This window comes from Dioscorea cayenensis, chromosome 15 (assembly GCF_009730915.1).
Source record: "Dioscorea cayenensis subsp. rotundata cultivar TDr96_F1 chromosome 15, TDr96_F1_v2_PseudoChromosome.rev07_lg8_w22 25.fasta, whole genome shotgun sequence".
Lineage (NCBI taxonomy): Eukaryota > Viridiplantae > Streptophyta > Magnoliopsida > Dioscoreales > Dioscoreaceae > Dioscorea > Dioscorea cayenensis.
Window position 1 is genome coordinate 4140498 of NC_052485.1, and position 23781 is coordinate 4164278.

The 23781-nt window shown below is 37.5% G+C and overlaps 4 protein-coding genes across 4 annotated transcripts; 2 read left to right on the plus strand and 2 right to left on the minus strand.

Moving 5' to 3' along the window:
• Positions 1 to 1599: 1599 nt before the first annotated feature.
• On the plus strand, positions 1600 to 5036 carry LOC120277442 (leucine-rich repeat receptor-like tyrosine-protein kinase PXC3). The gene is given in 6 exon segments (XM_039284294.1): positions 1600 to 1794; positions 1876 to 1951; positions 2010 to 2606; positions 2608 to 2658; positions 2660 to 4391; positions 4475 to 5036. Coding segments are annotated over 4 exon segments (2661 nt in total). The 5' UTR covers positions 1600 to 1794; positions 1876 to 1951; positions 2010 to 2054; the 3' UTR covers positions 4801 to 5036.
• A 75-nt stretch (positions 5037 to 5111) lies between these two features.
• Positions 5112 to 9494, minus strand: LOC120277441 (protein OBERON 4). Its single transcript, XM_039284293.1, has 2 exons — positions 6622 to 9494; positions 5112 to 5825 (listed from the first exon to the last, which is right to left on the minus strand). Exons 1-2 carry the CDS (start codon positions 9362 to 9364, stop codon positions 5260 to 5262), a joined length of 3309 nt encoding a protein of 1102 aa, XP_039140227.1. The 5' UTR covers positions 9365 to 9494; the 3' UTR covers positions 5112 to 5259.
• Positions 9495 to 10182: 688 nt separating this feature from the next.
• Positions 10183 to 12432, minus strand: LOC120276667 (zinc finger AN1 and C2H2 domain-containing stress-associated protein 16-like). The gene is made up of 2 exons (XM_039283333.1): positions 12248 to 12432; positions 10183 to 11230 (listed from the first exon to the last, which is right to left on the minus strand). The coding sequence occupies exons 1-2, from the start codon at positions 12425 to 12427 to the stop codon at positions 10508 to 10510; spliced, it is 903 nt and encodes a 300-aa protein (XP_039139267.1). The 5' UTR covers positions 12428 to 12432; the 3' UTR covers positions 10183 to 10507.
• Positions 12433 to 14472: 2040 nt separating this feature from the next.
• On the plus strand, positions 14473 to 23552 carry LOC120277368. Its single transcript, XM_039284183.1, is given in 14 exon segments — positions 14473 to 14574; positions 14662 to 15007; positions 15469 to 15658; positions 15740 to 15789; positions 16334 to 16426; positions 16501 to 16589; positions 16803 to 16881; positions 17472 to 17554; positions 20419 to 20497; positions 20582 to 21146; positions 21243 to 21326; positions 22069 to 22540; positions 22542 to 22676; positions 23150 to 23552. Coding segments are annotated over 14 exon segments (2439 nt in total). The 5' UTR covers positions 14473 to 14542; the 3' UTR covers positions 23292 to 23552.
• Positions 23553 to 23781: the final 229 nt, after the last annotated feature.

A 23781-nucleotide genomic window follows, 5' to 3' on the forward strand; every position in this document is an offset into this window, starting at 1 on the left:
TCAACAACTCAAGTTCTCTAGAGTTGGGGCACCATAAGGGTAAGCTCTTTATGTAGATATAATGTGTATATATACATACCCCTTTTATATTATATTATGAAACTATTACTTGACATCAAATCTATAAAGAACATCAATAGTTGAAGAATATAAATAAATATAAAGTGCAATATAACAAAATTGGGATTATATCTTACCCATATGCTTCTAATGTATAGAGTGTTTGCAGCTTTCATCAAAATAAATAAATAAATAAATAAATAATCCTATAATAATAGAGAAATCGTGGAAGAGCATAATAAGGTGTTAAAAAAATGACTATCTAAAAAAGAATCATCTGTCCATAGCTATTCTATGAAACTAAAATGTTAAAAATTATTCATTTTATCTTTAATTTGTAGTGGATCTCATTAGCACAAAAAAAAACATGCACAAAAAAGTTAAAAGTGTGTTTGATAGTTATCACCGAATCCCCAACGCAAGTTTCTTCGAGTTGTGAGCTCAGTAAGAGTAAGCTCTTATGTAGATATAATTTGTATATTTATATATACATACACTTTTTATACTATATATATGAAACTATAACTTATGTTTGACATCCAATCTCAAACAAAGCATTATACTTCAACTATAATTCATTCTTGGTCCTAAATTCATGCCAAATTTCCAGGGAAGTGACTAGAATTTTTAAATACAAAAAATAAAAATAAAAAATAAAAGTAGTCATGACTCATGAGAGGGAGAGAAAGAAAGATAAAGAAAAAAAAAAGGAATCTGATTTCTTTAAACCCAAAAGAGCAGCTCGATTCCCAAATAAAAGCAGAGGACAAGCCTCCAAATGAGCAACATGACCCACATGTCTCTCTTTAATAATATTTATTAGTATTCATTAAGATAATCAATAATAAACTAATCCTTAAATACTCATTAACATAACACACTCTTCCATGATTTTATTCTAAATTGTACTTTGTTTCTTGACTAAAAATTTGACTCTTGTCGTCTATTCATCCATTTTTTTTTTAATTATGTTTTCTATATTCTAATCCTTCTTTGAAATTTGTGCTCTATATCTTCTTATAACAAATGTAAGCAAAGTAATAATTTTGTTAACATCATTTTTTTTTTAATGATAATTTGTTTGTTGTAACTTGTAAGAAATATAAATCATGATATTTGCTATTATTAACAAAACAGGAAAATGGAATGAGACACTGAAAAGTACTATTATTTATGAGCAAAGTAGAAACATGAGCAATGGAAAATGAAAGAATTTGTCATGTAAACAGAGACATGGTAGGTAGATAAGGCATGTGGTTGAGTAGGATGATTTTGAGGCACTCCATGTTCATGTTTATATCATTCTTGTTTCAAAGAGCAAAAAAGAAAAGTGAATGGAATTCCAAGATTAGTCAAAAGATATACTCATTGATGCACTCTGTCAAATGAGATCTTTGGATACTCTCTCTCTCTCTCTCTCTCTCTCTCTCTCTCTATATATATATATTAAAACATTGAATTCCATTTCTTATGCTTGCTTGTTTATTTATTTATCTGTTTATTTTTAATCTAAATAGTAGAGAAGGGGGGTGAGAGAGAGAGAGAGAGAGAGAGAGAAAGGTGGGAACTTTAGAGCAATGGAGGGGTCATGTCAGCAGTGCACAAGGCCCACTATGAGCACTGGACTGGTTGGGTCTCTAGTCTAAAAGATGAAACAAGAGTGAGTGTTTTCATGATCTCTTTCTCTTTTGATTCTTGATCTCTGAATCAACGCTTTGAGCTTTTTGACAAGAGGTATGGTTGAATGTGAGGAAAAAAGTTTGGGTTTTTGGTTTTTTTTTTAATGTTTTGATGTTGAAAGTTGATGTTTTTCAGGTTGTTATTGGGAGAAAGATCAGAAATTTTCAATCAATGATTTATTTCTCTTTTATTCTTTGAGCTTTGACAAGAGGTATACTTGAATGTGAGAAAAAGTAGTGTTTTGATGCTTAAAGTTGATGTTTTTTCAGGTTGTTCTTGAGAAAAGTGGATCTTTGAGGAGAAAGAGGAGATCAATGGCTTCTTCTTCTTTACTTTGTTGCTGGTTTTTTATCTTTCTTAGCTTGGTGCTTCAATGGCAGCATGCCATTGCTGAGCTTCAAGACCAGGCAGTCATGGTGGCTCTCCGGAAAGAGCTCTCAATCAAGGAATGGGAGCTCGGTGAGCTCAGCTGCTGCGATTGGCCGGGCGTCACCTGCGCCGGAGAGAACCGGACGGTGACGGTGCTTGACCTCTCTCGCCGGAATCTCAGAGGTAACATCTCTCTCATATCTCAGCTGAAATCACTGCAAAGATTGGATCTTTCCGGCAATGCATTTCATGGTTCAATCCCTGATTCTTTTGGTGATTTGCTTGAGCTTGAGTTCCTTGATCTCTCAATGAACATGCTTGAGAATCAGATTCCTGCTTCTCTTGGTTCCATGAGAAAACTCACTGCTTTGAATCTCTCAAACAATGTGCTTGTTGGTGAAATCCCTGATGATTTGAAGAAACTCAGAAAGTTGGAAGAGTTCCAGATTTCTGCTAATAATCTGAGTGGATCCATTCCAGATTGGATTGGATTGTTAAACTAAATTGAGAGTTTTTTCTGCTTATGAGAATGATCTCAGTGGTGTAATTCCCTAGAAATTTGGGACTTGTTTCTCAGCTTGAGATGTTGAATCTTCATTCAAACCAGCTCCAAGGAGTGATACCAGAGAGCATCTTTCAATCTGGGAAACTGGAGGTTTTGATTCTCACTGTCAATAAATTGAATGGAAGTTTACCCGATTCTGTTGGTAAATGTAGAGGGCTTTCAAATCTAAGAATTGGGAACAATAGACTTGTTGGTGGTATTCCTAAATCGATCGGTAATATTAGTAGTCTTACTTACTTTGAGGCAGATAATAATCATCTATCTGGCGAGATTGTTCCTGAGTTCGCGCAATGTGCGAACCTCACACTGCTTAATTTAGCGTATAATGGTTTCACTGGAATGGTTCCTTTGCAGTTTGGTGAGCTCAAGAATCTGCAAGAGTTTATAGTTTCAGGTAATAGTCTAACTGGTGAGGTTCCAAGATCATTGCTGAAGTGTAGAAATTTGAGCAAGCTTGATCTTAGCAACAACCGATTCAATGGGAGCTTGCCGGCCGATCTCTGTAATACGACAAGGTTGCAGTTCCTTCTGCTTGGTCAGAACTCGATCAGTGGGGAGATACCGAAGGAGATTGGTAACTGTGTGAGGCTGCTTGAGCTTCAATTGGGTAGCAACTATCTTACCGGAGATATCCCTCCAGAGATCGGTAAGATTAAGAACTTGCAAATAGCTTTGAATCTCAGCTTCAATCATCTCCGAGGCGTGTTGCCTAGAGAGTTGGGGAAGCTCGATAAGCTCGTCTCACTTGATGTCTCAAACAATCAACTCTCTGGAAGTATTCCGCTTGAACTCAAAGGAATGCAGAGTTTGATTGAAGTTAACTTCTCAAATAATGAGCTAAGTGGACAAGTGCCGATCTTTGCTCCGTTTCAGAAGAGCACTCTTTCAAGCTTCTCAGGCAATGAAGGGCTTTGTGGTGATCCAGTGAATGTTACTTGTAATACTTACTATGAGCTCAACCATCACAAAGTATCATACAAGATAATTTTGACTGTTGTTGGTTCTGGCCTGACTGTCTTTGCAACAGTATCAGTAATAGTTGCGCTGTTTATGTTGAAAGAGAAGCAAGAAATGGCTATGAAGGCAAAAATGGCGGGCGGGGATGCACTTGTGACACCGCCACCGGTAGTAGCTGCAAATGTCTTTGTTGAAAGCATGAAACAGGCAGTGGATTTCGACAGTGTCGTGAAGACAACGTTGAATGATTCAAACAAGATGAGCAATGGAACATTCAGCATAGTCTACAAAGTGATCATGCCATCGGGACTTGTTTTATCGGTGAAGAAGCTAAAATCAGTGGAGCGAACTGTTGTTCATCACCAGAACAAGATGATAAGGGAGCTTGAAAGACTGGGAAACATCAACCACATCAATCTGATGAAACCTATCGGTTATGTTATATATGACGATGTTGCTCTCTTGCTTCACCATCACATGCCGAACGGAACACTAGCTGAACTTATTCATAACACTGATAAATCAGAAAGCGAACCAGATTGGCCCCGAAGACTATCAATTGCGATCGGAGTTGCTGAAGGATTGACTTTCCTTCATCATGTAGCAACTATTCACTTAGATATCTCTTCGTCTAACATATTCCTCGACGCCCATTACAATGCTTTGGTCGGAGAAGTAGAGATCTCAAAGCTCTTGGACCCATCCAAAGGAACAGCTAGCATCAGTGCGGTTGCAGGATCATTCGGTTACATCCCTCCGGGTTTGATCTTTCGCTCTTCACTTCATTTTACCTTTTGTTTTTTTAGTTGAATTTCATCTAATTGATCTACTCCATTGTTTCAGAATATGCTTATACAATGCAAGTTACAGCACCTGGAAATGTATATAGTTTTGGAGTGGTGTTACTTGAGATCCTCACAAGTAGATTACCAGTTGATGAAGTGTTCGGCGAAGGGATTGATCTGGTGAAATGGGTTCACAGTGCACCAATTCGAGGAGAAACTCCGGAGCAGATAATGGATGCGAGGCTAAGTACTGTGTCGTTTGCATGGCGGAAACAGATGCTTGCAGCTCTGAAGGTAGCCATGCTCTGCACCGATTCCACTCCGGCCAAACGACCTAAGATGAAGAAAGTAGTCGAAATGCTTCTCGAAGTAAAGCAGACTTGACAACCGTATGAATAATTGGGATTTCGTCTTTCTTTCTATGATTTGGAGAGCATGAATCAATGGAGTTGAAACAGGCGTTGTTGGTTTGTTCCTATAGCATGATAATTCATAACTGAGTGAGCATCTGAAGCTGCATGAAACTCAAAACATGGTACACAGGCTTCAAACAGAGCCATCTTTACCAGTTCTCTTGTAATTTTGAGAGATATGAAAGAAGAAAAGAGTACTCTTATATTTGATCTAGAGCATAAAAGTGGAAGAGTGATACAAAACAAACCATGTGAAAAACCTGAATGAATGAATGCACAATGTTCAAGAACAACAAAGCATCTACTATCTCAGAATTAAGCAAGCTAAATTTTACAAGGGTGCTAGTCAGGCCATGACTGTCTAAATTAAACAAAGACAAACGGAAAACAAGAATACAATGCTTCTACAACTTTTATATCGCTGCGGAGATCAGTTAAAATTTTGTTTGATCGCATCCATTTTCAACAGCAAATCTTTAATATCAGATTCCATTCTTGTCTTCATATTGAAATACTCGCACTTGGATCTTTCGAGAGCCTGAAATTCTTCAAACTTTTGTCTCCGCCTTTCCTCTAGTTCTGCCAATCGTAGTTTCGCAATTCGATTAGCATAATCTTCCTCAATTTTCAAATTCTTTGCCACAGCGATGTGCTTGAGTGCTTCAGCTTCTCTCTTTGCATTGTTAGCACGTTCCTGGTACATCTTTGCTTCTTCTTGTTTGAATCTCACTACACTCTCAAGTTCATCAACAACCGGCTTTTTCTCAAGATTTACTGGTGGCACAACATTGCTGGTCTGTCGTCCTAGCAAATTTCGATCCAAACTGGAAAGAACAGCTTTAGTTTCCAACTGGGGAACTTTATCTGATGGAATAGATGAAAGCCATGGTATTTCTTTGTTCAAACAAGCTACATCACTGCTTCCTTCTGCATTACTAAGCGAAGGTTGCTTTGGAGGGAAACTGGGAGAATTACTGCTGATGTTGGATTCACTCTCTGATGAAAAAAAGAAAAAGGAAAAAAATAATAAAAAAATTATTAGGTATACTCATTCGACTATGAGAATTTATGCTGGCAAACAAACAATAATACAGCTTAACATCTTGCTTTCTACAAGCACAACAAATTCAAAACTACTCTGCCCATCCAATGGAGAAATCCAAGGCACCCTTTATTCTCGTCCGATTAATTCGTTTTTCAAAAGATCTATCAGACTCTAGAATCAATGATTTGATCATTAAATATTTGTATACTTGAGAGACTAAAGAGCACTGTTTTTGCTCAATTATGAAATATTTATCCCAAGCATGCTGCCATTTCTCTCAAATATTGTTGGTCAACAGTAAGTTAAGACACTAGACACACACACACTCGTTGCAGCCTCCTATAGATTATGCAACACTAATAATACCTAGAATCACTACCAAGTATTATTAGATAGTGAGTATGCACTATACCAATGATTAATCTTTTACTTTCTACTGAAATGATAATAACTTGTGATGACCTAAATAACAAGATAATGATAGCTATAGTAATATAAACTTCAAGGTCTTGGCACTGTGATTAAAAATATAATATGCAAACCTATATTCTATGCCTTGACTGAAGAATGTCACAGTATGCAACTATCAATCCAGAATTAACATGATAAAAATAGATAAGCTGATCAAGCATAAGATATAGCATCAAAACAAAGCAGAAGATATGCCACATAAAGAAATGTCAAAGTGAGTTGTGTGGGATTTCAATCATGCATAGAAAGATGGCAACAATAGATTAAATAACTTACCCACAAAAAATGCCATGATAATAGTTCTGACTTCAAACAGATTGGGTTTGTTCTCCAATTTCACTAGCATTTGATCAGCTACATCTCGCAACTTTAGACCCCTCACATCATTACTGGCAGAGAAGATCCGCCTAACATACTGAAGTTCTTTCCTAAGAGTCTCCAATTTCCAATCCTTTGCACAGGTCTTGAAAACTTCCTTCACAAAACCAAACATTTCTGACGGATGATCACAGGCCACACAGTGAAACTGCATCTCAGTCATTCCTTGTGTTGTAGCCGCAGTTCGTCCATTCCTGATATAGCAATCTCGCAATGCACAATCTGTATGGCACCAGTGGAGGCACACATCACAACCAACCCAGCTGCAGGTATTTGATGCCAAATCAAACTTGGAGCACACCAGACACATGCATTGGCTGCAGAATCCACTCTTCCGGACACACACTTTGCAGTCACATTCATCCACAGGCAAGATAGCTCGACAATTGAGATTTCGGCACTTCAAATTTAGAAAAATCTCAGCTAAATCAGTGGAGGAAACATCACCAGACCTTTGAATGAAATCAGGAAGGCCAGTCTTTAGAGATACCAAGATCTCCAGAAGGATCCTGTTACACTTGAGTAATGTTTCCAGTGTAAGATCAGACCTTTTTTGCAATGCTTCCTGCAAAGCCTGCAACTTCCCATGCTTATCTGCGTTAGAAACCATCTCACAAATAGCTCCCTTCAGATGTGTTACTGACTGCTTAGGCATTCCCTCAAGTATCCTACCAATTAGTTGTATGGGTTCTGTTACTACCTCAGCAATACCCACAACATTAACTAGCTGTGCACTATCATTTTGGTCACTCCTAAAAAGAGAACTGCTGCTTCTCTGTCTTGAAAGAAGCCTCCTATCCTTGCTGTGCTCTGACCTAGTATCACGAGAGCCAAGACTCTGGCTTGGGGATATCTGTCTTGGAAGACTTGATTGTCGAGCAAGACCATCAAGATTAAGATTATGCATACCAGCCACAGTATGAGGTGAAGAATGGGCAACATTACCATTCAGTAATGCTCTATGAAATAATGCACCAGCTCCTCCCTTTCGTTTAGTATCAGTTGAAGACTGACCATGCCAGACAGTACCATCAGGAACCTGATCAACTGGCTGAAATAAAGGTCGGCTACCTACTGAATGTTCATAATTCTCTAAAGAGTTCTGATTCAGAGAGCAGCTAGGGTTGTGGGTAAATGTTTGAGAACCTGAGAAGGAGACCGAAGCAGTGAATCCATCTGACATTGTATGGAATGAAGATGGCAATGAATGGATGCTCCTGGCATGGCTTGGAGAACTAGGCCGTGGCCGTGTCAATGCACTGTCTGGTAAAACATTCGACAAACCAAGGGAAAGATCAAGTAGCTCCAAGTTTGGCTTCTCATCATTTTTCCTGCCTATAACAACAGCGCCAGAGTTTGATCCATCAGGTCTGCGCCCATCAGAGGGGAAAACCAACTCGAACCCCCTGCCACTTGGTCCTTCCATGGGATCATCATCTATTACAGTGTTCACCGTGCTTGAGAGAGAAACAGCCGGGTTCTTACCCTTGTCCTTCTGTTTCTCCTTTGGATTGACAGGCATAAGCTCTAGAGTTGCTTCCTTCTCCAAATCAAATAACTCCATATCGCCTTCTGGAGCCCTCTCAAGATCAATGCCATTCGGTTCCCTAGTCTCACCCTCGTGTTCTATAGCTGAAGTTTCCTTCATTTTACCCTCAATTTCAACTTCCAAACCTAGACCTTCACCTGCTTTCTCATCTGATTCATCCCCTGCATGCCGAGAAACAGTCAAGGCAATACCTTGGACTTTCTCCTGCACAACTGGAACCTCCTCGGCTTCTTTTACTTCCTGTTCTTGGATTTCGCTCTTTCCCCTGCATTCATCAGCTTCTACATTTCTTTCACCACTTCCCTCTAACAAACCTTGCTCTGAAGGTTCATTCATCCCATTAATGGACTCATTCTGGAAACTGTGAAGATTATCATCCGCGGTAACTCCATCCAATCCCATTTCCGATGATTTCACTTCCTCCTCGGCCTCACATGCACCTCCTTCAGCTTTAATTTCAGAGCTGGAAGAATCAGACACAGTGGTACTATCAGCTCCTTTCTCTTTACAACCCTCCGAATCCTCCGGCTCAATCTCCCCTTCCTCCATTTCGCTGCTGCTAGTGCTCTCCTTCCGAGAAGACACCGCCTTTGGGGTCCCCTCGCTCCTCGACTGCTCCCCACTTGGCGAATCCTTACCCCTCACTGGTCCCCGCTCATCTGAGCTAATACCATGGTGGCCTCCTCCTCTTCCCACTGAATCGCCCGCCATCGCCGAGGACGAACCACCTTCCTTCCAACTACTCGACCTCCGCCACGACGAACCCCCATCCCTCCGTGACAACGACACACTCTCAGACCGACGAAGCCGCTCCCCACCATACATACCTCGCGGCGACTGTGACAATGGGATCGAACGATCTCCATACCGATCAAAGGAGCTCTTCCTCCGATAAAACCCCTCAGACTTCTCATCAAACCTCTTCCGAGAGGACCGCGACCCCTCCCGCTCGTCATCAAGCGATCGATCATGCGAAGACGACGAGGATCCCTTGCGACCACCCTCCGGCTTCGAATGGACTCGCCGGTGCGACGACGGCCGGTCGGAATCCGGATCCAGATCCTCCCCATAGGATCTTGGCCGCTTCAACATCGTAATTCAGTGAAGATGGATCGAAAAAATGGATAAAAATGCTACCTTTTTCCGCGCATCGATGCTCCCACGAGCCCTAATTTTGAGGATTTCGCGAATTCGTCATCGGCGAAGTCTCGATTTGGGTCATCGGAGAGTCATCCGAGTTTAGAGTGGAGAAGCGGTAAGTTGTGACGGTGGAATATGATAACTTACGTTTAAAGAAGCAGCTGTCACTCATTGAGACCATGAGATTCGGGAAAGAGAGTGATCTTGGCCGTTGGTTTCGAATACTTTATTATACTTGCAGTACATTGGAGGGGAAGTGGGGCCCAAGTTGGACTAATGATCGCGTGTAAAATTGGTAGGCCGGCGGTTTTTCTTCCGATCAGGTGTGAGGGAATGAACAAATAAATTGACTGCATATGAATACGTGGCATTTTCTGATTGGCATTCTGCTTTCTTTCTTTTTTCACATGTAACCCTGGAAATTTGAATATTTAGATATTGTGTTTGTTGGGATGGGATTATATTTCTTAATTATATTCACCGACTTACAATGGTTTGTCTGATCTTAAGATATATTATTATAATTATAGTGGTTATGTTATAGTCTTGATTAATCATAGTGGCTGTATAGTGAACTTCTCTTTAATCACCATTATTATATTATATTATATTATATTATATTGCTTTAGTTTGCAGTGTTCTCTTGGAGTATTTTCAGTGCCACTATGTACTAATGCCATATACAATGTGTTTTTTTTTTTTTCATATTTAAAAGATGGATACATAAATCACATATTAACAACATAAAAACACACAGAACAGAACCAACATAGAAGCTACAAGATATGGCCAAATACAAATAAAAAGCTAGTAGAACAAAGGTGGTACAAGTCCAAGAACTATACAATATCATTCACATCACGCCCGCGACCATCCTCTTAAGCGAAGGTAAGACTTGTTTTCTTCGATGTTTCAGGCATTTAAACAAAACTAAGTTGGTACGACATCACCAATGATGCCGAAAGTAAAAGCACAACAAATGAGTAGCTGCTATGTCTTCCGATTGCTGATCCAATTTACAAGAAAAGATGCATTCCATCGCCTTCAACACCGTATTAAGCCATTGATGTTCCTCCATGATTCCTTTCCATATGCTCAACTTCCGATATGGGTTGTATTGCAATTCATGCAGGCATGAGCATTGCGTTCGTGATCATGATACCTCTCAACATGTTCAATTAAAACAGAAATAGAGGAAAATCTTTGTAGACATTGCGGACACTGCTCCACAAGCTCAGCACCATTGCCACTCCGAGATATTCCATCTTTCGCCTTCTGCATTGCTTGTGCGGTCATGCTACTCAATCTGTGCATACTGGCTTCAGCTGAGGCTCGAACAGCTGATACAGCATTCAGCAAACCAGAATTCCACCGTGAAGGTTTACTTGAATTTTGATTTGGTACTGAGCTGTTGTTGGATGTTTGTGAAGCTACCAAATCAAATTTCTGGCTCCTCCTTAGCAAGCCTATAAATGGGAAGCTGGTGTCTTGTTTTTTAGGACCTGCGCACATGTGATCTGGTGCAAATCTATGTTTCAAGCAATGATCTCGGGCGCACTCTCGGCAGCGTATCATGTTAGAGAAAGTAAGCGTTTCAATGCAGTCGGGAACAGGACACCTCTTTTTCTTAGTTTCTTTCTGATGATTTGATGGATCGCAATCAGTGTTCACATGAGATTCCCATGTTATGTTGGGGTCTTGACCTGGGACCAGCCGAACTCCATTGGCACAGAGTGGGCAAATCAAAAGAGTGGCGTCTTTGTGATTGGCATCCGGGCAGAGGTGTTTGCTATAACTTCTATGTTGCATACAGAATGCCTGTCACAAAACTGCATGGTTGATAGTGATACAATGATACCAAAGAAAGCATATAACATACAAATTGCATAAACAGTATACATTACGGTACTGAGTTTCTTAAAAGCAGCAACAAACAAGATTGAACATGTGAAATTAGCTCAACAAAATTTATCTGACACTCTATATGTTCTCTATGTATGACAAACCTTTAAATGAGTTTATCTTGAATCGAATTCTGCCTTTGTCCATGATACAGCCTTAATGGCCATAAACATGCTTTTAAACTAAGAGCACAACCATCAATTAGACTTGCCTAAGGATCATACAACAACTGAAACAAAGGTAAACTCTCTTTACAGCCAACTGCCACACCATGTTAGTAATTACGTACACAATTATAAATGTTCAGACTTGTATCAAATATTGGTCATAATAACCTTTATCAGCAACGACGATCCATTATCTAATTTTATCTTGCAAACACAATACAATGATCTTATAGACTATGACAGAAATAGTATTCTTACTGCAGTAATCTATTGAGCGTGTGCAAATCTACTCATTCTAATGTACTCTGCATGGATTTGACAAAGCTTCACACAAATCTTGTCATCTTAGCAATCCAGTAAAAAGTAAACATTAAACATTGGGTTAGACTAAAATCCTACAGATGATATCACTGAAACACTAAATTAATGTAATTCTTGTGAAAGCCAATGTCTTCTCTGAAACATCTCAAAATGATTTTTTTAATGCTTTTATTCTGCATCATTCCTCATTGCAAAAACATTGTCAAATCACACGAATAAACCGAAAGAAAACAAGAGAGAACAATACTAGTGAAAACCAATGTCTTCTGTAAAACATCTCTAAATGAAAGTTAAAAAAACCAAAGTTTTGATTTTTGTTGTACTTCGTTCCTCATTGCAAAAACATTGCCAATTTCCACAGACTCTCTGATCCATAGTTGAGAAATTTGAGAAGTTTTCAGGAATAAATCAAAAGAAAACGAGAAGAAACACAATAATTAAGAACCTGACTGCATCGATCGCAGGTGAATGGCATGAAATCAAAGAGCTTGCATTCCACCACGCTGCAATGCTTCCCAAGATCCTCAAACTCCGTAGTCTCCATCGAATTCAGAAGAGCATCTAGGGTTTCAAAGATTGAAATTTGGGGATTTAAAACCCTCTTCGAGTGAAAACAGGACTCCATTGCTGTGATGTTGAAGCTTCAAGAGAATCCGGTACAAACATCATCGAACAGGCATCACTGTTTGACCAGTATTATTTTGCCACGTATACATTTAGTAGATCACGAATGGCTGAATTCAGTGTTTGCTGTTGTGTTTGAATGCACGGGATCGGAAACGTTGCTTCAATGGGGAGTCACCGGCGCTGGCACGATGGCTTTATCCGGCCTGGCCGTCGTATCCACCGTCCGGTCCCGGTTTTATGATTTGCTCGCTATTCGGAATTTAGAGAAATTTATATAAATCCAAAATATAATCAAATTTATTTATTTTTACATATAGATTACGCAAATACGTGGAATTAATATCTCAATATATTTATGTCCTTAAATTAGTGGGCTTTGGTTCAATCTCAAATCTTTTCTGAAATAAACATTTTATGTCAGTGCCAATAAACTAAAAAATTGTGTGTGAAATTTATTTGCTTGATTTTATTTAAATGTGCATAAAAAATAAATTTTTAATTTTTTATGTAGACCATTTGAGTATTAAAAAACAAGTAAATATTACTGTTGATCACCAAATTATAGTCAATTATCAGTTTGGGTACCATATTTTAATTTGTATCAAAATGGTCCCCCCATTTTTATTTTGTTTCAAAAAGATGCTACCCAAAGGATTCCGGTGAATTTATTCTGACGTGGACGCCGGCAATCCAACGTGGTTGTCGGATTTTCACATCACCTGTCCAGTGGCATGTGCCACGTGGATTATAATGCCACATGTGCCATCCTAACACCATATCAGCCACCAGGTCAGCCCCCTTTTTTTTCTTTTTTCTTCTTTCAAATCTGAGATCCTGATCTCCCAAATATACAAATAAAACCCTAACTTTGACATAATCAGTAGTTTTTTTCATTATTTTATTATTATTATTATTTGAGAGATAGGAAGGTTGTTTGTCAATGGTCACTCACCTGATTTTTTTTAAAAAATATAATATAATCTCTATTTAAAAAAATAACTATAATATAATGTCTGTGTTTATTAGGTTAAATGCATACTCACCATGAGTTGACATCAAAATTAGCTCTATTTTGTGTATTAATTAGAGCAATAATTTATCAGTCTAATCATTCTCATTAATCAATGCTATGGACACCCTTTAATTCCTATAAATTCCTAATAATTATGTAATTAATGTTTACAATTATATATATTATCATTTTTCGGTGGTGAAAATTAATTCAAGAGATGATAAAATTGACAATTTATCTATAACTTTCATTTTAAAAAGAAATTCATTATTGTTAGCTGATACATATTGCATATTAGCAGGCTATTCCATCATAGGGTTCATGTAACTTGATTTATTTTTAATATGAAAAATTATATATGAAAAATAATAAAACATTACTTTCAAATATGTTCGATCAAAAGTTTAGTCCCATCCGCCTTTTCACTGCAATCACAAAAACCCAAACAAACCTAGTGAAATTAACTACGATTAAGAGGTGCTACTTCAAGAAGACCCGACTCCTCTATTGTTTAATTGACCAGTACAATCTCATCTTCGACATGAAATAATATCACCATTATTTGCAGCTTTTATAGTAACTAAAATTATAAACATTCACGTTTTTTAGTTGATAATTATAAATTTTTTTATAATAATTATAGCGAATTCTATTTTTAGATAACTAATTCAAACACTTCATTTATAACCCTCAATAGATCAATTTTGAATATTTACACATCTTTCACTACAAATGTACCTAGATATTTTAATAAATTTTCAGAGAATAATTTTGACAAATTCATAAAAAAAAAACAAACAAACAACTCCATTAAGTCAATAACTTACTCCAAAACAAATTTATTTTTTTTAAAAACCCCCTCAAAATAATTTTAAAAAATCCAGGGGTGTATCTGAGAAAAAGCCCAAAGGATACAAAACCCCAATTCCAGCGTTATATCCAACTCGCGTCTCTCATTCATACCCATTCTGGTGTTTTTATTTTCTGGCAATAATTCCTTTTTTATTTTTATTTTTTCAATTTTAATTCTGTTTTTAAATCGAAGAGAAGGGGGGGAGCAATCCCCCGCCCCGCTCAAACCCTCACCAAGCTTCGATCTTGATGGCCTTCCATGTCGCTTGCCCGATCACTTGGTCCGGTTTCTCTCTCTAGAACTCTCATCTCTATCTCTATCGATCGCTCGCTCGCTCTAAAGCTGTGGTTTTGTGCATCAATGGCAGCCGGAGGATATGCAAGTGTGAGCTCGGGAACGCGGGGTTGGGAGTGGGGGATGGGTTTTTGGAGGAGGTGGTTAGGGTTGAGGAGTTTTTGAAGGATCCGTGGGTGGTGAGGGCGGGGAGAGGGGGAGGGGATGGGAGAGATGTGGGGATTGTGCAGGTGTTGGTTCCGAAGGTGGTGGCGGCGCCGCCTTTGCCAGTGCCGGTGGCGGCGGAGGATGGAGGGGAGGATGGGGCGGTGGGGGCGACGTCGGTGCTGGCTCGGAGGGCGGCGATGCAGCGGCAGGCGGTCGCTGCGTCTATGGCGGCGGAGGATTATGTCAGGCGATTGGAGGCTGGTGGCGCTGCGGTGAGGGTTTTGTTTGATTTGTGCTGGATTTTTGTCTTTCTTGGTCCACTGGTTGTTGGATTGTTTTTGAAGTTGCTTTTTTTTTGGTTCGGTTTGATGTGTTTTGAAATGAGTTGATGTTTGTTTCTTTTAATTAAAATTTTTAAAAAAAAGGCATTTTTTTTGTGGGAATGTTTGGTCTGAAGAATGCGCTGAGAGTGGTGACGTTAGGAGGTAGTTCACTTGAAGATAAATTTGGTCTTCTTGTTGAGTTTTTTGTGAGAATCTTGTCTTTTTTTTTGGTTTTGGAGGATAAAGAGGGCAAAATCCTGTTGATTTTGTTTTCTTTCCCTTTTTGATGTTAATTTTTGCTGTAAAAATTATGGCTTGGATACAGCTATATTGCTTTTACTTGTGGTAATCATCTTGATGTTGAAGACTTCTGTAAAAGAAGCAAGTTCAGTTTCTTCTTTCAATCGTAGGATGCACCTGGAGAAGTAGCTAATAATGTTGGCGGAGAAGATCAAAGTGCTTTGACTCCAAAAATTATGTGTCGCATTTGCTTTTCTGGTGAAGATGCAGGCAGTGAGAAAGCTGCGAAGATGCTTACCTGCAAAACATGCGACAAGAAGTACCATAGGAGCTGCTTGAAGATCTGGGCTGAGTACAGAGGTTTGTTGTTACCATATTTTTATTGTAATAACGATTTTTTTTTTAAATGTACTTCTCTAATTATTTTATTGTCTTCTGAAGACCTGTTTCATTGGAGTTCTTGGGTTTGTCCATCCTGTCGCACTTGTGAGGTTAGTTTCATACTTCTCTTGCTTTCAACAATGTTGTTTTATTTTAAAAGAGCCAGCTTTAGGTTTTGTCTAGTTTTAGATTAAGTTGGAAATCTCTTTGTTGCAAGCATCTTACTGGCCACTTGTTAACTTGTTGACTGTAGCTATTGCTAACTTTTTAAAATCATGATTCTGTGAAGCATCTGAAAGTGAAGCTCCAGTCATATGGATGGACTGCATATGAAGCTAATTGTTAATGGATAATGGTGAAACTCCAGTCTTAGGATGTCTTTCACATTAAAATTCACTTATATTGTGTTTATGTGCATCACAATCTTGGGGTTTGATGTGTGGCTATAGACATGATTACCAATTAACCTATTGTCATCTGTTATTTTTTTCTATAATTTTTTTATTTTTTATTTTTTTCTTCTATTCTGCTAATAGTGAATGTTCTATTTCACACACCTAAGGATTAATATTTAAAGTTCAAAGATTAACTACTCATTATTTTGTCATTTCTTAATTAGCCTATGTTGTCAGTGATAACTTATGACTTCTTCAGGTTTGCCGAAGAGGCGGTGACCCCACTAAGTTGATGTATTGCAAAAGATGTGATGGTGCTTACCATTGTTACTGCCAGCAGCCTCCACACAAGGTCTGTATTTTTAATGGTTCTATTATATAACTAGGGAATCTATCATGTGAGTTTTTTAATTGATAAATGTGCAGAATGTTAGTCATGGACCGTATTTATGTCCCAAACACACAAGGTGCCACAGTTGTGGTTCAACTGTCTCTGGAAATGGACTTAGCACAAGGTATTGGTTTTTTTATCTTATAAGTAAAATTAAAATAAGTCAAATGTTTCATCTTCTCATTTTAAGCAAATTGCAAATTATAATTATGTTGTCTTGAGGGGGCTAGTTAATGTGATTTAACCACATTGATGAATGCCAATTAACATGAAATTTGTTATTAATCTTTCACCCATGTGGTTATGTTCTAACATAACAAAATGATTGGTTTTGAAGATGGTTCTTAGGTTACACCTGCTGTGATGCTTGTGGAAGATTGTTTGTGAAAGGAAATTACTGTCCTGTTTGTTTAAAGGTAAACATGCAGTGAAGCTTTAGTATTTCGATATCATTTTGAGTTCACATTGTGAGATATCTCTGTACCTTTTGGTTGCTTAATTGGTTTGGAAGTACATTTTACTGTTTTGTTACTCCATATTTTCCTTTGAGGTGTGCGCATGCTGTGGTGGTCAGTGTTCCAAATTTATGCATGTGAAGAAGGTTTGGCCAGTTACTGGTAAATGTAGTTTTAATCATTTTAAGCAAATTAGGTGGGTGAGATCATTTTGTTTCTATAGAAAAACACATACAGGAAGCACACACAAATCAATTATGCCTTTGTATAGGTTTGCTAGGATCTATCTTAAATTCTCATGGAGGGGAATATGTGATTGCGCATTCATCACTTTTTCTACAAAGCTTTTAATGAACTGGATGATCATCAATACCAATTTGCATAAATCTCCATGCACAATGAATACAGGATGTTCATTTACTCTTACAAAATTTAGAAGACAAATTCATTGTTTGGGTGATTATGTATGCATATACAATGATTTGTGTACTTATGTCTAACCAGTATCAACCTACTTTTAGTTAAAGTCTTCTCATGTTTGACTTCTGCAGGTTTACAGGGATTCTGAGTCAACACCCATGGTTTGTTGTGACGTTTGTCAACAATGGGTGCATTGCTTATGTGATGGCATCAGGTTTATGACCTTATTCATTGTTGCTTCTGGAGAATTCTTTATTCCTGTTGAACTTTGTCTTTCACTCTGTTTTTTTTGTCATTTCACATTGTACTCTAGGCATGCTTCCTGTTAGAAGTTCTCATTGAATTTTGTGGCTCTGCCTGCTTATGGTGTCAATATTGATTTGTTTAATTTTGTCAGCCCACTTCGATTCCTTTATTAATTCAGCAATTTTGAATTCTATGTATGGCAGTGTAATCATCACTTGCAATGCCTTTAAAGTCGCTTAGTTTATGAAGCTTTTTGATATGTACGATCTGATAATACTCATTGCCAGTGATTAATTTTGTGAGTACTGATCTTGTAATTTTATGCCAAATCTCTACTGGCATAGTGGCATGCATTACATTTTATTGTGGGTGAATGAACAGCTGATTTTCAAACTCATGGTAGAGGTGTCTTTTCAGACATGTTGCTTGGATATTACTGGCAAGCACATTTCAGTAGCATGCAACACTTCCTAAGTATGTCTCCTGGTTGTAGTTCTATGATACTTATGGATGATAATGGTGAACTTATTGAGTGAGATGGTGAGGAAGTATGATCCACTACTACAATTAATTAATTAGCATATACATAAAGTAAGTAAATAAAAAATATCTTGAAGCCTGTGATTGAACTTCTTGGAAGTGCTAAGGACATGCTCCTTGTCATTGAGACATGATCTATATCTATATTCCTCCTATCCTTTTAAAATGCCTGTTTTCTAGATTTTTTTAGCCTTAAAATGACCAGAACTATTATGATCAATACTCTCTTGATAAAGAACTTGAAAAGGAGGTTGGAAATATGCTAGCTTGTCAACTCTTCTATGTGGAATATTTCCAATGAGTATGAGAATAATTTTGCTACCATGCATGCCTTTAATTGCAATATTCTTCCTTATAACCACATTCCTTTGTTTGCCTTCCTTTTGAAAACTTGATTGATCTTACCCCTGTTTATCTTATAGCGGGTACACAGTTCCTATTTTTTGGAGCTATTCCTTCACATTTCTGAGGCTGTTGCCCTTGCCTGCGCATGTGCACACTTGGAATTAGGGCTTTCCTTGTTACAACTAAATAAAGAGTGATCATGAAAAGAGATCTGGCAAAGAAGAAAAGGAAATGGAGGAAAGGAATGAGAAATACTGGATTGATGATAAATGTTCATAGATTATGTATTATGCATTTCCATTTCGATTGAGAATCTTACAATCTCATTGATAATATTTTTTATGAAGAGTCTAAATTTGAGAAGAACTTTTATCATCCTAAACACTTTAAGGGTGGTCCTACCAGATTTGGAGTTTATTACTAGAGTTATTTGCTTTATTTGGAGCCTTATTTTGTAATTTCTTATTTTCATTGAGGGTTTTATATTTAATTTTACAAGAAGTTAAGTGGGGCTATCCTGGATCTTTTCTCTTTTAAGTTTTTAGGGTTTCCTTTGTAATTTTATGTAAACATCATTAAATCAATGTGGAGGATGAATGCTTTTGTTGGAATTGATTTCTATACCTCTTTGGCTGATGCTATTGAAATTCTTGGAGATTTTCTCCGCCCTTGATTTTAACAACATCTTTGTAGTGGAGGATTGGTGCTTGCTTCTGCTGATAGCAAGTTTTCACTTTTGGGATTTCTATTCTCAAAGAACGTATCTGACCAGTCTAGTTTAGTTTCCCCATGAGTTATTATTTACAGGCTTCATCAATAACCATATAAACTGCTTGTTAGGTCAAAAGACTCAAAAATAAAAAAAAAATGATCACTAAAGCCATTTGTCGAAATACGAACTCAAGGGCTCTAGTAACTAACTCTGAATCTGTTGACGAAAAATGAAAAATATTCTTAGGCTCCAAATAGAATCATATAAGGCTGGCAGCTATAAAAGAAAATTGAGCTCCAAAAACAGGCAAATCAAGGTTCCTTCAAATGAAGAAACCTTCTGATACCATGATTTTGTAATGTATTTTTTTAATCAATATTTCCTTAAAATAAGGCCAATATTTACGTTAATATAAGGACATAAATGTCTAATGATAAATGTTTATGAAAAGAAAACCCCGGCATTACACAAATAAGCACTCGAACTCTGAACTGTGGCTGTCAAGAATACTCACAAGTCTCAAGCTCACGTGCACACACGTACGCATGCAACTATGCTGTTATGTGTTAATATAAATTTTTTGTCATATCTAACACTTGTGTTCATGTTGAGCTGTAATATCCTAAGTTAACATTTTTGTCCTATCTAACACCTGCCATGTTGAGCTGCAACATTGTCTCTGTGTCGAACAGATCGTAGCTTTTTTGATCAACATAAATTATTTGTGAATGCAAGTTTGTTACTTGCTATCTCTTTCACATATTTAGCTTTCCTTAAAAAGTAGATATTCAACTTTCAAGAATTTAATTTGCTTTGCAGCTCTTTTTGCTATTTGTTCTTATACAATTTCTTTTTTGTTATGTGATGTTTGTATATTGTGTTCCTTTTCTTTCAAAATTGCCTTATAAATCTTGTGCTCTCATAATCTTTGTTAAGAGAGAATCTATGCCAATGGTTCTTTCCCTTAGAAAATTCCATCTAAAGTTCTTCAGCTATTGTTGTTGCCTTTATTTTGAAAGTTCAACTTGTTTTTTGTTTTTAGTTTCTATCTTTATTCTTTGGCACACACTATCTTGGATGCCATTTTTAGCAATCAAAGGAAGTACCCTGACTTCGTTCTGTTTTTTTTTTCGGTATTCAAAAGCATCAACATCATTGCTTATTGGATTTGAGCTTTATTTACTATCTTGATATCAAAGGTTCTTTCAATTAAATCATAATTTTTTGTCTGGCAGTGATGAAAAGTACCAGCAGTTCCAGGCAGATGGTAACTTACAGTACAAATGTGCTGCATGCCGAGGAGATTGTTACCAGGTATAATTTTCTGTGCTAGAACTATCCTAATGCTTCCTTGTTGAACCTGTGCATGTTATTAATGCCAGTTTGCATAATTTCCAGGTCAAGGATATTGATGATGCTGTTCGAGAACTTTGGAGGAGGAGAGATAAAGCTGATAAAGATCTGATTGCAAACTTGAGGGCTGCTGCTGGATTGCCTTCTCAAGAGGAAATATTTTCACTCTCTCCTTTTTCAGATGATGAAGAAACCAGTCCTGCAGTACTGAAACATGATCATGGGAGATCCTTAAAATTTTCAGTCAAAGGTCTGGGTGCTAAGAATTCCAAAGAATATGGGAAGACTAACTTCAAAAATTCATTGTCGAATAAGAAGCATCCTAAAAAAGGTTTTCAGTTACAAACAGTCGGTAAACTGGAAGGATCTTATCAAAATATTGATACTCGGCGTGGGATAAGTTCACTTGAAAGTAGCTTCAGAGATCAGACTATTGATGATACAATTTCATATGGAACCAAAACAGAGATATATTCATCACCTTTGGCAATAGCGTCTGACAATAACAAAATAAAGTCCTATGACGATCACATTGGTAGTGACAAAAATAGCTCTTCCAAAGAAGCTGCGATAAATGCAGTTGATAAAGTCCCCAAGGTTCATATCAAAGGTAGTAAGTCTCAAATTCTTCATATGAAGGAAAGCATTGGCAAAAATGCAACTAAGAGTGAACCTGTGAAAGGAACTAAGTTAGTGATACATTTAGGTGGAAAACATAGGAACACAACCTGCTCTCCAGTATCCGAAAATGTAAACTGTCAGAAAGAGCAAGATTCGCTTGTCTCCAATGGTATGCACCTTGCCATATTTTGCTGTTTTATTACCATCTTTCCTTATGTTTATTCTATACTTATCATATGCCAAATCATTCTGATCCCCAAAATAGTCATACTTTTTGGTTTTTAGTGATATTACATCTGAGTTTGGGAAGGTTTGGCACCATTTTCCAAATTAGATGTAAACAGCGGGAACGACATTTCTATTCTTTGTTATGTAGTGTCATCTGTATAATTTCTCATTTTTGTCCTTGAGTTGGTCCAAAATTTATTCCTCAAAGGTTTATTTCTCCAAATAATATTGATGCTTGCATCTCTATCTGCAGCCAATTGTCTTATGTTTCTTGTTTGCCAAATGTTTTCTGTTATATATGCTATCGATTGAGTTCTATCAACCTGCTAAGTTTGGAGGTGTCTTATTAGTTTTTATTCCAAATGATTTTGCTTCTTTTGGATCCACCATCTTGTAAAATTTTGTCATCCTTCTATGGACTTTCTGAAATTGAGGAACCTGAAAACTCAACCTTCTGTCTATTGCTATCCTTTTTACTGGTGCCTGGAACATAACATCTATGGAATGCCAACTAGTCATGCAGTTTTGTCATTCAGGTGATATTAAACTCACATCTCATGCCCACTTAAATTAGTCTGCTGAAAATAGTGGTGTCTCACACACATTATGCTCCTAATGCTGCTTTATGATTGAATGAAGGTTTTCATGTTTATTCTACTCTTTAAGTTGCTTAATATTTGCAGGCGCTAGACTTGATAATGATTCCCCTGTAAGATCTTCAAAATATGAAGACAGAGGGAGCAGTGTAAAACTTGCGAAGTTCTCAGATGCTCACAGGAAAGGAAGAGTCCACAAGGGTGAAGTGTACGAACCTAAAACTGCATCCAGAAGTCCACTTACGACTAAAGCTAGAATTGCTGATGTAAGCCATGCAGTAGAGACTGTAGATGAAGAAGCTACATTAAGGAATGATCAGCAAGGCAAGCATGCTGTTGAGGAACCTGTTAAATCACTTAGTGGAACACGTGATGTGGCAGAATTATCAAATGCTTCAAATTCCTCCAATGACCCTAAGCCATTACTAAAGCTGAAATTCAAGAACCCATATTTTGAACAGCGAAGCTCTTGGGTCTCTCAAGGAGTTGAAGAAAAGAGTTCTGTTAAGGGGCAGAGATCCAAAAGAAAGAGACCATCTGCAGAGAAAATAAGTACTCTTGGAGGATGACACGTCTGTTCATCAACATCTGGAGAATTCAATTGATGAAGTTGTGGACGCAAAGATATTGCAAAAACTCGGTAAAGGTGCAATTGGCAAGAGGGTTGAAATTCATCAATCCACAGACAATTCTTGGTGAGTTTCTTATTCAGTTCTTTGTCATTCGATCCGACTTCATGTTTGATTTTAAATCTGAATATTTTTCTTCCTTGTTTATCTCTTGTTTTTAATTTGTGATATACAAAACCTGCACAAGTGTTCAAATGTTAAGATTTATTTAGAGGTGCCTCGCAGACTAGTCATTTGCCTGCATTGTTTTGAGTAATGGGCTCTGGCTCTCTGGTTTTTATTCCATTAGTTCATTCTCAGATTCCAATAATTTTGGAACCAATCACGTAAGGATAAATAGAACAAAAATCAATTACAAGAGTTACCTATTTGGCCATTCTGTTGTTCATGATGCTAGATAAACTTGCAGCATTTGAAACAATGAGTTTTTTACATGCAAGCAATAGCTACCAAGATTTCCACATTTTATCTTATCTCACTAATCTGAAAACAGCTTGTCCCTGTCATGACCTGGTAATTGACTTTATATTTTTGCGCAGGCATAAGGGCATAGTTTCTAATGTCATCGAAGGCACTTCATCCATATCAGTTGACTTGGATGACGGACGAACAAAGACTTTGGAGCTTGGTAAACATGGAGTCCGCTTCATTTCTCAGAAACAAAAAAGGGCGAGAACATAGCATCAGATCATCATACTGCAATCTGTGAGTGTATTCAATACATCCTTCATATCCTCAGAGGTGGCTTGCTGAGCTTCGGAACCAGCAACTGACTTGCCATTAATTGCGTCCGAGTTCATCCAGTGTGTGTCTACAGATCAATCAAATACCATGAGGAAGGTTTCTGATTCCAAAATGCAGAGAAGAACATCGGTGTCAAAGGACTGTAAATTTTGATGCAAATCTTTTTAGAGGCCTAGATGCATTGTACAGCAGCAAAAAGGTGGTATGCAATCAAGTTAGATGGATGGAATGGAGCTTAACAGAAATAGGCTATGTAAGATTTAACTATTGAGACTCAAGAGTTTATGCAGAGTAGCTGAGTTATATGTTATTTCAATACTCGTCGAAAATTATTTTTGTTTCGATTAAGTAGTAGTGATTAGCATTTTCTATCAAAATGATCGTCGAGCTGAAATAGTTTTACCTAGGTTGCTTTTTCTAAATCCGG

Bases quoted from the DNA above. Each gene is read 5' to 3' on its own strand.
- LOC120277441 (XM_039284293.1), bottom strand. From the start codon at position 9,364: ATGTTGAAGCGGCCAAGATCCTATGGGGAGGATCTGGATCCGGATTCC. The intron at 5,826-6,621 runs GTAAGTTATTTA...TTTTTTCATCAG, and splicing joins TATCATGGCATTTTTTGTGG to AGAGTGAATCCAACATCAGC.
- LOC120276667 (XM_039283333.1), bottom strand. From the start codon at position 12,427: ATGGAGTCCTGTTTTCACTCGAAGAGGGTTTTAAATCCCCAAATTTCA. The intron at 11,231-12,247 runs GTTCTTAATTAT...GTTTTGTGACAG, and splicing joins CCTGCGATCGATGCAGTCAG to GCATTCTGTATGCAACATAG.